The 14,570-nt window shown below is 36.5% G+C and overlaps 1 protein-coding gene across 3 annotated transcripts in view; it reads left to right on the forward strand.

The window, feature by feature from the left end:
* LOC106716945 (solute carrier organic anion transporter family member 74D) overlaps positions 1–14,570 on the forward strand; it is a 55,771-nt gene that overhangs the window by 25,457 nt on the left and 15,744 nt on the right. For 2 of the 3 annotated variants that reach the window (XM_014510632.2, XM_045681414.1), the window contains exon 2: positions 3,253–3,986. In XM_014510632.2, coding sequence (XP_014366118.2) covers positions 3,323–3,986 — 664 coding nt within the window. In that variant the 5' untranslated portion in view covers positions 3,253–3,322. Of the gene's footprint in view, positions 1–2,999; positions 3,181–3,252; positions 3,987–14,570 lie in introns of those variants that run through there. The other variant, XM_014510630.2, reaches the window with a different exon arrangement.

Here is a 14,570-nt window from a genome sequence, read left to right on the forward strand (position 1 = left end):
ATGGAGTATAGTGATGCGCGTTTAAATAAGCAATTAATCTCGAGGGCGCGATGTCATCGGCATCGTACCTGCTCACTCACCTTGACCGCGCGGTGTCCTCTCACTCGTAGAACCATAGATGTTTCGCCTAGTGATGTACTGTATCTAAGTAGCTATCGATAAACTTTAAAGATAATATAAAATTATCAGAATTAGACATGATGTATTCTTTTAAGAGACTCTACTGTGGCATACTCTACTCTAGCATGGCGAATGAGCCACGATAAGATTAAGAAGATTTTAAAATATATAATTTTGTTTTATATGCGTGTGTTTCTAGACAACCTTTACATTTTACTTCAATTCATGTACTTAAGTAGGTTGCGACTTCCTAATATTTGATGTTTACTTTTGTTTGTTCGTAGGAATATATTTTTATCTACCAAAATGATTTAATATTTATAAATACAATGAGCTGATAATGTTTACATCTGTTTAGGTTTGTTATTCCTGCGGTTGTTTTATTTGAATGTTGCCACTTACATATGTATGTACATATTATTTTCTGAATTCGCATCAATTGTGAGCTGTTGGGCGGCATAATTTAACCTACTGTGACCATGAATTCTTAAAACTTGTCCCTCTTTGTCCTCTCAATTTTTTTGTCTTGGAAAATGTTACATTTGTATAAGAATGAAAACTATATGATCAGAAGATATATCATATTATCTATATATAGGTCCTTATGTATTTGTATCATCAATTTTAATAATGTTGCTATAGATAATATTGTTTAAAATGTTTATCGAATTACTTTTTCAATAGCCATAGATATGTAGGTACTCTTTCAAATTATTTATCTCGTTTTTTTCCATTGTAACATGCGTATATACGATCTGATGAATTTTATATCGATGTTAATACGTCCTTTTGTCCTTCTGGTTTATGCATACGAATGTGTTTGTGTATCGGCATCATTTTTATCATGTATGCGAGATTTTAAGGCGGGACGACATCGGGACGGCCGACCATTTTGTAATGTCAGTGAATTGTAAGTGAGGACACGGAGTTGGGCAATTCCTCGTTTCCTGCCACGTGTATAGCATGGTTCTTAAATTTGAATATATCTTTTTTTATGGTTGTTGTGTCGACATGATAGTTTATTCAATTTATGCCAATAGGTCCGTCGTTCGAGACGAATGATTCATTGCGGCTCAATCGCGGCGAGAGATTAAATGAATTATTGTCGACGTATCGCATTGTGGATGGACTTTGCGTGCGCCTCTCCGCGGCCGTGCGGGGTTGACTTTCATATAACTTTGATGCCAATTAGATTGGTCCGGACGCGAGCGCCAGACGGCGATCGCTTATAAAGGGATTTTGCGGTCGTAGCTCATTTTAGACACGTATGCAGCTATTCTACAATAGTATAAGTCCAAGCGTGTCAGGAAATTTATGGCTTTTGTTACTGTATATTTTGGCCTTCCGACCAAATCATGCAATGCATCTCTTTAGAGATGTAACTATTTTTGTCGGATGAATCGACCGATAAATTTCATCCGAAGACGTTTTAATATTGAAGTTTGAATTGCTTGTAGACTAGTATTAAATTATTTTTATTGCTGTCTTAATGACAATAAGATAAAGTTAAAAATCGCTATCTGTAATTCAATAAGTATGTTGATATATACAGGATGTAGACAATAGTAAATCACCAAATATCTCTTTTTATCCAGAGATATATTTAAATTAAAAACCCATAGTCTGTTACCATTTCATTTTAAGTTTCAGTTATAGATTTCCCATTAGACAGCCTTATTACATTTAAACTGACGAAAGTTCACACATGTATTTGCTAACCCGGCTTTCATCTTTGAAGTTGGTGTTCAAAATATTTATTTTTTACAATTCCAATTGAAAGGGAGAAAGTACCACGTTAATATTCATAAAATATTAATAACTTTCAGAAAGTTTTCTATTCCATCTCATAAATATTAATTTTTCATTCGAAAAGTTTGTTTTTGGCAGAGTCTCAAGTAGATTTCACAAAACAGCTCTGCTATTTCTCGGTAACGCCCTAAAGACGTTGCGAGCAGTCGGCTAGTGCGTCGCTTATGATAAATAGGGCACAGTGTTTAAGGTTGTCGGGGCAGTAACCCGCTGCACAAGTGGCCGGACTATTTGCCACGTCCCGTTATCGCCGCGATAGGGATTCTACGATAGCCTGCGCCGACTTACGTGCGTTTATCTCGCCACTCACATAACGTTCGTTTTATTTAACAATAGACGTGAAAATATCACTACATCCCCGACCACTACGATCACGTTCGGACATCATCATCGATCGCAGCTATCGTGAAGATAGGTTTTTTATAAGAGATAGGCTCGGTGCAGTAGCACGTCGCCACCGTGTCACCCGTGGTCATCGGCCCCAGCTGGTGAGTTTCGCAAGTCCAGTTACCCATACGAGTCGCACTCATTAATATTCCACGGCCGATGTTATTGCGAACCTAGCGTCGGCGTCCTACGTACGGTATTAGCGTCAACGTAGGTGCAATTTTTTATGTCACTCTTCTATTATATGACAAACCCTTGTGTTTTCTTTGAGTGTATTTATCATTAACTGTCTCATTAACCTATTGTAAAGAACCCGAGGAGATACTAAAATTCGCTTGTTTTATTCAATTGCAAGCTAAATGTAAGTAGAGGCCAGCTTAAAAAGCGTCGCAAATGAAACAAAGACATTCCGCGATGCCGAGGCGAGAGGGAATCTTCCGAGGAGGGCGGCGCGCAGACAGCTTTCGTCGTGTGTAAATGCGTGGCGCACAAAAAACGGCTAGGCGGCCAATAAAAACCCCGTCGGGAGAAGTTGAGGGGCGGGCTGCGGGTGCAGTGCGTCGCGCCGGCGGCTGCACGGTGCAGTCTCTCTGCGCCAGGCTGCCTGCGCGCACGCAGCTCGAACACCCCCTGCGAGCCGGCACTGTCCTGCATTCGACCCCCTGAAATATGCTATTCGTCCGCGACCGACCGATAACTCTACCAGTTTTCGCGATCTTTGACTACTTTAGTCGGTCCGGGGACCGTTATTAGAACACGGACGCGACCGACGGACCTTTGCGTGCGTGTCGTTTCCGCTCGGTTAATTTTCGCTTCTAGAGGGTTGTAGTATCCGTCTGTCGGCTAGCTTTCGGTGGCGATGGCGTGAGTGTTTCTAATGAGCCACATGTTCGATAAGTCTTACGACGAGATGTTGATGTGATGTTTTTTTCACAGAGCGGCGGTCGCTGCGACAGTCTCGAACGGGCAGGCGGGCGCCACCGACCCCGCCGTCGAAGAAGGCGCTATGAAAGGAGTCGAGGCGACACCGGAAGAGCAGGAACGGTTAGCGACCGGAAATAATAATGGTTCCCTCGTGTGCAAGCTGCCCGAGCCGGAGGAGCCGGACTCGTGTGCCGCGTTTCACTCGACGCGTATCTTCATGTTGGTGTTTCTCTCGGGCTGGGTGCTACAGGGAATGTTCCTCACGTATTTTGTGAGCGTAACGACGACCATCGAGAAGCTGTTCAAAGTTGAGTCGAAGACAACGGGCACGCTGCTGGCCGCGACGGAGATCGGGCAGATATGCACGGCGTTGTTTCTGACGTATCTGGCGGGGCGCGGGCACCGGCCGCGCTGGATTGCCTGCATGATGCTCGTGCTGGCGGTGGGTGTCATCGGCTGCATGATGCCACACATGGCCTACGGCACCGAACTGCTCGAGGTGCATCTCGACTCGCACACTGCCGGCGCGGGACCCATCTGCGCGCTCGACAAAAACTCCTCACTGATCAAATGTGACGACGCCCAAGTGCAAAGCACAAAAACTAGATCCTCGATCACGGCTGTCGTTATACCGTGGCTATTCATCTGCTTGCTCGTGGTGGGTGTGGGACAAACCGGAATCGCCACCCTGGGCATTCCTTACGTCGACGATAACGTGGGGAGCAGACAGTCGCCACTATACATGGGTAAGTAGGATTGTATGTTAAGTATAGTATTTAAAGAAAGAAAAACGATAACGAAGAATATACCGCGAACACGATCCGAGCGCAGTCATGTATAAATATGTTGCATCGATAAATTCAGTCAGGATTGTACGGAAGAATCGGCATACAATATTAAGTTTATAAATCACTGATATCGCCCACTGCACGCCTACATACTTTGTACTTACTGTCCTTTGGTACTCGTACGATATTGGTGCTACATACATTTCAATTGGTTTTGATCCTATTTTTAATGTTAATTCTAGCTAGCTCTTTCCCCACGGAATTAAAAAAAAAACTTAATAAGTCGCCTATGTGTTCATCCAGACTATTATGACATATATTAAAAATTTAAGTGACATCTGTTTATTTGTTCAGAAGCTACTTAATAACAAACAACCATCCATCCAAATAAACTTTTGCATTCATAATATTATTAAGAAGTAAGACTAGTAAGAAGTAAGGTTAGCTTGAAGCGCGTTGGTATATTATATGTGTATTAAAGCAGAGGTTATTTTTATTCAATGATAACTTTATACGCAACGAAGAAAATCTTTGTTTACGAAGTATGTAGTTATAATTTATTTATTTTTAAATGTTGCACTGCTACAGTTACGTAATATGTGTTTTTCTTTCCTGAGTATGAGACTTGGTTACAATCATAAATTGAAGTATATAAATCCAATACAATTAATTGACGTCGTTTGATAATACTTAATTATTTTTCAATTGTAGCTTCCATATAATATAGAATACTTCACTTTCCCGAGAAAATTCTAGAAGAATCTAGTCATTGCTTAACATTGTGTTCCTAATCAAGCCCAATCGTCAATTCCGGCAGTTGAGTATTAGGTTATTAGGGCTGTACAAACGTAACCTCAAGATTTCTGTCTCTCAGTTTTAATGACTTAAGTTTAACAAACAAAGATGTTTACTTCAATTATTATATGAGTACAGTTACAGTTTTCAATATCTAAGTAAGGTAATTAAATTATATTTACGTTTATAAATATTGTGTTTGCACATTGTAATAAACATCAAGCAATGTACTATATTATCATTTTGTACACGCGAGTTAATCTGTAAATTTTATTAGGATAACAAATAATTTACGTAAGCTAGTTCCATAGTTAGCATTGTATAATTTTAGATTAATATTTACTACTTGTGACTTTATTGTAGTGAAGGAATTCGTAGTTCGTTGTCGACCTTTCCTAAAATCCAGACTGTCATACTAGCTGTCATCCGCGACTCCGTTGTAGAGTAACGTGATAACAAACATTCTTCCATCCGAACTTTCGCCTATCTGTCTGTAACATATTATAAAAAAAATTGTCCAGAGTGCCATAAGGTTTTGAAAAAATTAAAACATATGGTTCTAAAATTTCAAATCTTTACTACTTAACAAAATATGCTATGAATAAATAACTAATGTTGTGAGACGCATGACGTTATCTATATATATAAAAGAAAGTTGTGTTAGTTACACCATTTATAACTCAAGAACGGCTGAATCGATTTGACTGAAAATTGGTGGGCAGGTAGCTTAGAACCAGGAATAGGACATAGGATAATTTTTACCCCATTTTTCTATTTTTTTTTTATTCCGCGCGGACGGAGTCGCGGGTAAAAGCTAGTTTTAAATAATTAGTAGTAGAGGTCGAGCGACCGGTTTTTCGTTATTGTAAGGATCTGATGGGTGTAGGTAGTTGTGCAGTTTGTTTTGTCTGGGTGGCGTCTAGTGGTATGCGCGTTGCACGCTACACGCTGCACGTTGCACGCTACACGCTGCACGTTGCACGCTACATGCTGCAAGCGGCCGATAACGTGCTCGTTGTGCTCGTTGGGCCCCTATGCAAGCGCTCCGGGCTATTGTTCTTACAACTCTGAAAACATAACCATTCAAAATTAATTTTAAGTTCTTTTGATTACACATTTTTCAAAGTAGTCCCAGTCGTCTTTTTGTTTCTGGTGTTATTACCTTATAGTAGCGTAGCTTGTAGTTTGCACGATAAAGCAGGTTTGGTTTTCATTACTAACAGGTTTAAACTTTGTATTTGAGATCTGTCTATACACAAACGAACAAATAATTAAATCCTATATATTATCCCACGGGAACCGTACATTTTATCACCCTTCGCACGCAATATATGAGTGAAAAGAGGATTTTAAAAGTGAAAATGTAAAAAATACATATTTACATATTCGTTTTAACCGTTCACACGGTGGTGTGTGGTGTAAAAAAGTCAAAATGTGGCGTGCGTGGGCCGCGACATGTGCAGGCCTACGTGAGGGTTGCTCAGTAATGGTGGCACCACACTAGAGTGGTGTGCTAGCACATATTAGCATATCTACAATATTATTCTACTGTTTATTTCACCCTTACATATTAGAACGGATTATTTTTTAGAAAATATTCATTACATAGTATACTTATTGTAGCTTTTTAATTAAAGTATACAAAGTAAAAGTAATGGTTTATTAATAGCCCCGCTGATAGACGCGACCTAACTCAAAGCAACATTACGGCCTTGTTTTGGTGTTACGTTATAGAAACGCGGAGTCTATTTTGGTCCGTTGCCATGGTAATATTAACATGAACTAATATATGAAGAAAAAGATTATCCTAGAAGGTAGATTTGGTGGCAATCTTTCTAATAAAAATGTAATTTTAATTATTACGTTTAGAAATTACTTCGAATTCCTAGATCATTATTTTTATCTATAGTTTCTTGTCGCCTTCTTAAATTAATCAATTAATGAATGCATGAAACTTGAATTTTTAGAATCATTATGGGTTAACCTTTTAAGTAAAAGAAGGCGACGAAATTTTTTATGTGTAACTTATCAAAAGAAGTTATTTAAAATTGGATTAGTTAGTACAAAAATAACGTAGTAGTCTGGTTTTGGCGCCGAGTAGTTACAAACCCGTCTGATCTTCATTCCCTTTTCAAATTATAACATCTCACTGATTAAATAATCTTTATTACTATTAGAAACTGTTCTTATAAAATAATAGCAGGTGTGAGAGAGTCGGTGTAATAGGTCAGTGTTAATACTAGTTTCACACAAGGGCACACAGGTTAGGTCAGACGAGTACTGTCTTTTATTTTGGCGCACTACGCCGAGGCAGGACAGCAGCGCTTTGTACATACTACACTGTCTACTGCTCTGCCTCACTGTTTTGTCCTCGTGTGAATTATTATAAGATCAGTGCGAGCGTAACCGCGGCAAAGGCACCTGCTTCGTGACCGCCGATACGATCTGACTCTACCTCGTTAATCATGAGTAATGGAGGGCACTTTATAAATATTTACTTAGTATTTATTCCTAAATAATATTCTAAAGGTAAAAAAAACTTAACAGTTTTTTAACAGTTAATAAAATGCAGCAAATTTTACTAAAAAAAAACTATTATGTTTTTTTTTTGTAAAATTTGCTGCATTTTATTTTTCATAAAGAAAACTTCATCAGTGTTATCTGAAATAAAGCTGATCCTTCACTAAGTAAATTATGTATATCCAATTTTTTAAAACGACGCGGCTCGATACCGATGTCAGGTTACCGTTAAGATTTTAACTTAGTCAGTTTCTGATGCAGTAAATAAGTATTACATTTTTATACGGCTTCCTAAGAATGCAAGAAGCCATCTGTAAACCTCTATAGTCTAGAGTCATTGTCCGTTCTCGAAGGACGACCTCCATAAGAGAGAAACTCTATAAGCTTGAAAAATGTCGCGGTCCCTTCGATTCTCGCTTATCTAGGCTTTATTATGTATAATTATTTTTCCAAAAGTACATAATAGGTGTCAAATTATAAATATTATGTAGCTTATGTGTGTAATTACTATACTTATATTACACAGTCATAAAACTTTATAAAATATATGTAACTAGCTGTCGCCCGCGACTCCGTACGCGCGGAATAAAAAACTCAGTAGCCTATGTGTTCTTCGAGATTATGTTCTACATCTATGCCAAATTTCATCGAGATCCATTCAGTCGTTTTGGAAATACCGTCTAACAAACATCCATCCATCCATCCAAACTTTCGCATTTATAATATTAGTAAGATTATAATAAAATGTGAAGTATAAATAATGAAGTTATTACTATAGTTTAATATTAAATAGCAAAATTATTTAATACACAAGATGTAGATAACTTTAAATATTTATGCATGTTTTTCGCATTCCTATCGTTATCTATGTAGGTCGATCAGATCCGATGTAAGTTATGTAATTAATTTTCTTATTGACTACATTATTTTATGTGTATATAATTAATGATATGATTTAATTTGTTGACCTTAATTAATAATGACGATGTATATATTGACCTAAATTAGTGTATCACATACTGTGGCTGATTTATCATAACACGCGATATGGGTCGCCCTTGTTTGTTGACTGTTCCTACATCACTCGCTTTACTTTGACTTCCCTTGGTACAAGTTAAATTATTCATTTAATTATTATTTTCAATGCTTTCTTATAGTTCGAGAGGCTTATTAATATCGTCAAGAAAAATGGATTTAATATTAATAATTATTATGCAAATGAAGAAAATCGATTGTATTATTTATTTTTTGTTATGTTTTTCATAATTATTACGTTATAATTGTACTAAAATAAAATGGATATTTTCTAAGGTTATTTGAATATTCTGAGCTGCTTTCTATTTTATTTATGTTTCGCTCTCCAAAATTATTTTAGAATTAAATATTCCTTTATAGAAGTATGGAGCAACATTGTAGCAGTGGTTTTAAAACCTACGTATTATTGCCGGAGGTGTAAAACTGGTGTATACAATTACCTCATACTTTTCTTAGAGAAATTCTAGTTTAACTTTCACTTTCGATTGTCTCGGAGATTTGAAGCGGATCACAATTATTTTTAGCGATATCTTTACCTAGTACTATCTCTGCCTATTTTAGTAAATTACTTCAATAACTCAAAAAATATACATTAAACAATTCAACTCAAAAAATTAGTTCTTCTTAGGTAAGCTTATGTATCGTGTTATGAGTTTAATTCCCATCTGAGGTTTATTTTACTTTAACCATTTTTATTTAGCAATGTTTCCAATTTAGTATATTTCAATTTAATAAATTTTCTTTAAAAAAACAATTGAAGAACAAAACAACGTCATTTATGAAACGGGCAATAGTTACCTGATACAAAAAATGTTGGATATGACAGGTATTTCAGTAGTGGCAGTACAATTGTGTCAGTGGGCCGGGACGTCTCGGCACCGTGCAGGGCGGTGACACAATACTAGCCACTGTATTTAAAATATTATCTCTAATTTGTACTATCTCAGATTATACAGACGCGAGTCATGTAATTTAGAAGTAGTAATTTTAACTACCTTAAATTGATGTGGTTAGACTAATTTACTTTGTATTTATCTATTTTAGTTAAAATTATTTCTTTAAAATCGAAAAGCTGTTGATTACAAACTATTCAAAAGTTGCCTGTACCTGGAATCGATCCGGATTTTCCAGACGTCTTGGGCGGTTCGTTCATTTTTTATATGAAGAAAACTTAATTGGACATGTTCTCTTTAATTAATGATTACTGTTTATTGAGTATAATTGGACAGTTTCATTCCCATGTTATATAACGTTTTGATTCCGGCTTTCATGTCTTCTTATCTATATATATATATAAAAGAAAGTCGTGTTAGTTACACTATTTATAACTCAAGATCGGTCGAACTGATTTAGCTGAAAATTGATGGGGAGGTAGCTTAGAAATAGGAGACGGACATAGGAACTTTTTTATCTTGTGTGCATTTTTTTTATTCCGCGCGGACGGAGTCGCGGGTAAAAGCTAGTTTAACATATATACACGAAATAGCAATATGAGATCATATTAAAAGTTAATACCTGTCCTTAACATTTAGTAGTAAACACTGACATCGTCGTCATTTGAATCATCTGCCAAATTATTTCTATAATTAATTTTATATTTCAATAGATAGGTAAAGACAAGAAATCGAGACAGTGTCGTTGTATTTCTAAACAGGTCTTGCTTAGAGTTTTTGATGAATTTTTCCTCAATATGAATCACAAGTTCTTTGAAAGTTCAGTTTCGGCTGTGGCTTGAATTCTTCAAATTGTATACGCAACCAGCAATTTGTATCCGGCGCTCTACTTTCTTGCAGAGAAGTTAACAATAGAATTGAGTTAAATAGCTTTATTATTTAGTGTTGGAATAAGCCAACTTTCATATATATATATATGTACAGAAATGTAAATCATATTATGTAATTTTGCGGTGAAACAAACAGTATATATTTTATCTTTGGTTTCTCAAATCAAAATTCCCGTTTAAAACATAACGTTGTCCCTCTCATTATCTTTGACAAAACAGAGGTAACTATATTTTTATAGAAGGATTCTGGTCTCAGAAACCAACGATTAGCCAATGGCTACAGAAGACCAATAGTAAGTTGAGTTGTAATTTTTAGTTTAGAAGATAGGATGACAGTATTTTGCGCTTATGCTTCTTTTGTGGATAATGAGAGTATAACATACAATGAATTCTGCTTACGTATGCCGTAGCAGACGTAAACGTTCAATTATCATACGTAATATGCGACAGATTACAGCCCGGCGCGGCGCAGTGCACTTGTGCAAGTTTTTTGCGAGCCTATCGCATTACATTGTAATCGCTCGCTGCGCCACTTGGCGTAGGTCAGTTTCCCAACCAGCGGCCATTGCAGAGATTAGATTACCAATGACAGATTAGATATTGGATTTTGATGATATGCGAAGCGTGTACATTGCAGCCAAAGGTGATTGAATCGACGTTAATTTTACTTTTGTTGCTGCTTTCATTATTTGTTTTCTTTTTCCTTCCAATAATCTTGTTTTTATGTATATTATCTTAATATATTTTTATTGCAGTTCTAAAATAAAAATGTTAAACAATTCGGTTGTGTTAATTTTTGTTTGGACAGGTGGATTATCGCTTATGTCTATTCATAAAAGTTTCCGAATTAGTCATACTTCCAGAAACTTATTTAACATGTTTTAAGATCAATGACCGAGCCACTATGACTTGTCTATTCGTATATATATACTATTTTAACTAGCGGTTGCACTAGGCTTTGTCTGTACCATTGAAACAAGAATCATTTTTTAAATCATGGATTATGTATCGGTTTGGTCATTAGCTATTTAATAGTGAAGAGTGAACAAAATAAAATAACAATTGTCATTAAATTACGCTACAAGCTCTATTCAACTTTCTGCAAAGAAATGTTACGGAATTTTTAATAAGTCTTAGAATTTTTTGTATATTACAAGGTGGCATACGAACAAGCGACCACTTCAATTCTCCAGAATAGCGATGCGACCGCTGATAATAGACACTTGCAATTGCTGCTGTGGTATCTACTTTTAATCAACGGAGGATATTCCCCTTCCTACGCGTCCTCTCCTCTACCAAATCTACTTCCCCTTCCCATCATTTCCTTAAAGCTTGGGAATGGGTCGTGGTTTATAATTAAGCCTCTGGCGCGTACCGGCATGCATACTCCGGCATTATTTGACGCCTGTCTTATGTGTGGTCGTGGTATTTCACCGGTCCATCCGGCCCATTCTTGCATCCAACAAATATTGTATATATACCACGTAAGAAAAGTATTGTCTTGTACTCTTTTGGGTAGTTATAGTTGGTACGATATGGAGTTTTTTGATTGACGACACATTGAAAACATCGATGCTTATGCGATCAGTCGTTTTAACATAATTATCTATTTCGAAAAGAAATTAATTTACCTTTACATTAATGCGTCAGTGTTAACTTTGGTTATATAAATATATAGTACAATGCACCACTGGATGCACACGACCGATATGAAAGGCAACAGGACTAGGACAGATAACCTTGCCGCGTCCGCTTCTGTAAATAAGGTCGTGTATGTCGCAATCACTAATATATTTATTGTAATAATTTTATACTAAATGATAGCCATTTTAGGATTGTTCTACAGATCTACAAAGTCTTATTATCTTTTAATTATGACTACATCTTTTTAATTTATACTGCTTGTAATCTTATCCACTGCACAGGATCTTACCTCTATAAATGTTCGAGCGTATACGGAGGCATTCACTCGTCCTCGCTTTTCCTAATACGGTGTAATGCATGCGCACTAACATCAAATCAATGTTATAATTTTATGTTAACTTGTTTCACAAAGTTATATTCTTATCCATTGTCCAAATTAGGAATTAGACTGTGGTATCGTTATTTGCAATTGCGCTGTAATAGTAGGGAATAACATCTCTAAGGTAATGCGGCAAAAAAGAGATCTAGTATAACATTTAAAAATAAAAATTAACACAAGAGTACAAATTAATATGGCACAGTTTTTACTACTTTATTAAATGTAAAACATAAATTTGCATTTGTACCGTTTTAGTAACATTGCGAAGAACATGTATGTGATTAATAATGCATTTTTACAATATTACCTTCATTCATTTACTGACATGAAACATTAATATGTTAAATATTAATTCTGAGAATATTTTCGTATAAATATTTTATTTTATTTTTTTCTGAATGAGACAGACTTTTAAAATGTTACTTGTTTTATTTCGGTACGCGGGTTACATTGGAAATATGAATGGATCCAATATCTCGATGGTTGTAAAAGCCGATAACATTTCCGCTCCGTTACCTCTCGGAACATGTTCCAAGATGGCGGTGGATATAATGATGCAATTCGTCATTTTCGACAATCCACACGAGCGTTAATTCGGAGATGCAGCACTTGCGCGCAAGTCATGATGCATCGGAACCGGTAAGGACGGTTATACGCCTGGTCATACTTACAATTTAACCCAAGCCACGAGTTATTTTAAACCTTAAGTTAAATTTGATAAAATTTAATATTGTTATGTACTCGATTTCAGTGTTAGCGTGTAGGTTGCGAGGTGAATAAAAACTTGAATCGAGCACCGTGTGTTGTTCGTTTTGAAAAACGATCCTGACGAGACGATTATTTATTTAAAAAGCGTATGATGATATTACATATAGTAGCATATAGTTTATATTCCTCGCAGTGAAGAGCGCGCGACTTCTCGGTTGGGTTTTTGGCAAGCGTTGCAGTCGATTACGAGGAAAGATTACCATCGGGCGCAAGTACTTGATTGTTTTTCGGTCAGTCACCCACCAAGAGTGTTCCTTTGTTAAATTTTTATTATAACATGCGATATTATTTCGGAAACTGGGACAGTTGGTTGTTGGGACAGTGTCATCGACCTTCGATTACCGTCCGGTTTCGTTATCTCCCGTCAGTCCGTGCTTCGGCCACTAGCTGCGCCGGCGCCGGTCGACTGAAAGAAAGAAAGAAAGAAAACATTTATTGCCACACACAAAAAAAAAAATATAAAATCAAAAAAGAAAAACAGACACATAAAAGGCACAAAGTGTGGCAAAAGGGAGCCAGCTCAGCGAAGCAGGGACAGACTAAACTGCCCCTGCGCTGGTTTTCAGCTGGCACCTTTATAAATAATAATAGTAATAATTAAAAAAAAAAAATAAATAAAAAAATAAAAATAAATAATAAAAAATAAATAAAGTTATATATAAACATTGAAATGGCCCAAGTCAATTTAATTGTTTAAAATTACACTGTTTTCAATGCAACATTAAAAGTTAGACAACTAAGTGCTAGATTTTTGAATAGAAAGTAACCATGACCTTAATTTAAATTTAAAAGAATTGAAGGAGATAGAGTTTCTGATAGGAGGTGGGAGATCGTTCCAGCACTTAGTTGCAGCGAAACGAAAGCTACCACGAAAAGCACTCGTATGGTATTTAGGAAAATTGAGACGTGGTGCCGTTCTAGCGAACCGCTGTGAAAACGTTAGCTTTTCATATAAATAAGAGGGTTCGCCTGATTTTATTACTCCGAAAAGCAGCGTGGAAAAGTGCAGGATTTGTCGATTGGCCATGTTTAGCATATTGTGACGGTTTAAAAATGGAGTGATATGAGATCGCCGGGGGATTGGAAAGCAGAAACGTACGCAGGCGTTTTGAATTCTTTGAATTAATTTTTTAGTCCTAGCGTATAAGCACCCGCTAAACACAGAATCAGCATACGACAATTTGGATAAAATCAACGTTTCACACAATTTTACGCGTATGTCTACCGATAAATATTCACGAATACCATACAAGACTTTAAGCCTATAAAAGCAATTGCGCATTATTTCTAGTATGTGTTCCTCAAAGCGTAACTTACTGTCCATTTTTAATCCTAAATTACGGGCTAAAAGTACTCGCTCTAAAGAACAGCCATCAATAGAAATTTGCGGATTCTCTGAAATAATTCTGTCTATCTGCTTACTAGTTCCGAAAAGCATGTATTTTGATTTTGAAGGGTTGAGTATTAGACTATTGAGTTTACACCATTTTGCTATAACCTCTAGATCTGCATTTATTTTATTTGCGGCTAACTTGGTTTCGTGTGGTTTAAAAGAAAAGTATAATTGAATGTCGTCCGCATATAAATGGTATCGGCTATGTTCAATGACGTTAATAAT

Source organism: Papilio machaon, chromosome 2 (assembly GCF_912999745.1).
Source record: "Papilio machaon chromosome 2, ilPapMach1.1, whole genome shotgun sequence".
In the NCBI taxonomy this organism is placed as follows: Eukaryota; Metazoa; Arthropoda; class Insecta; order Lepidoptera; family Papilionidae; genus Papilio; species Papilio machaon.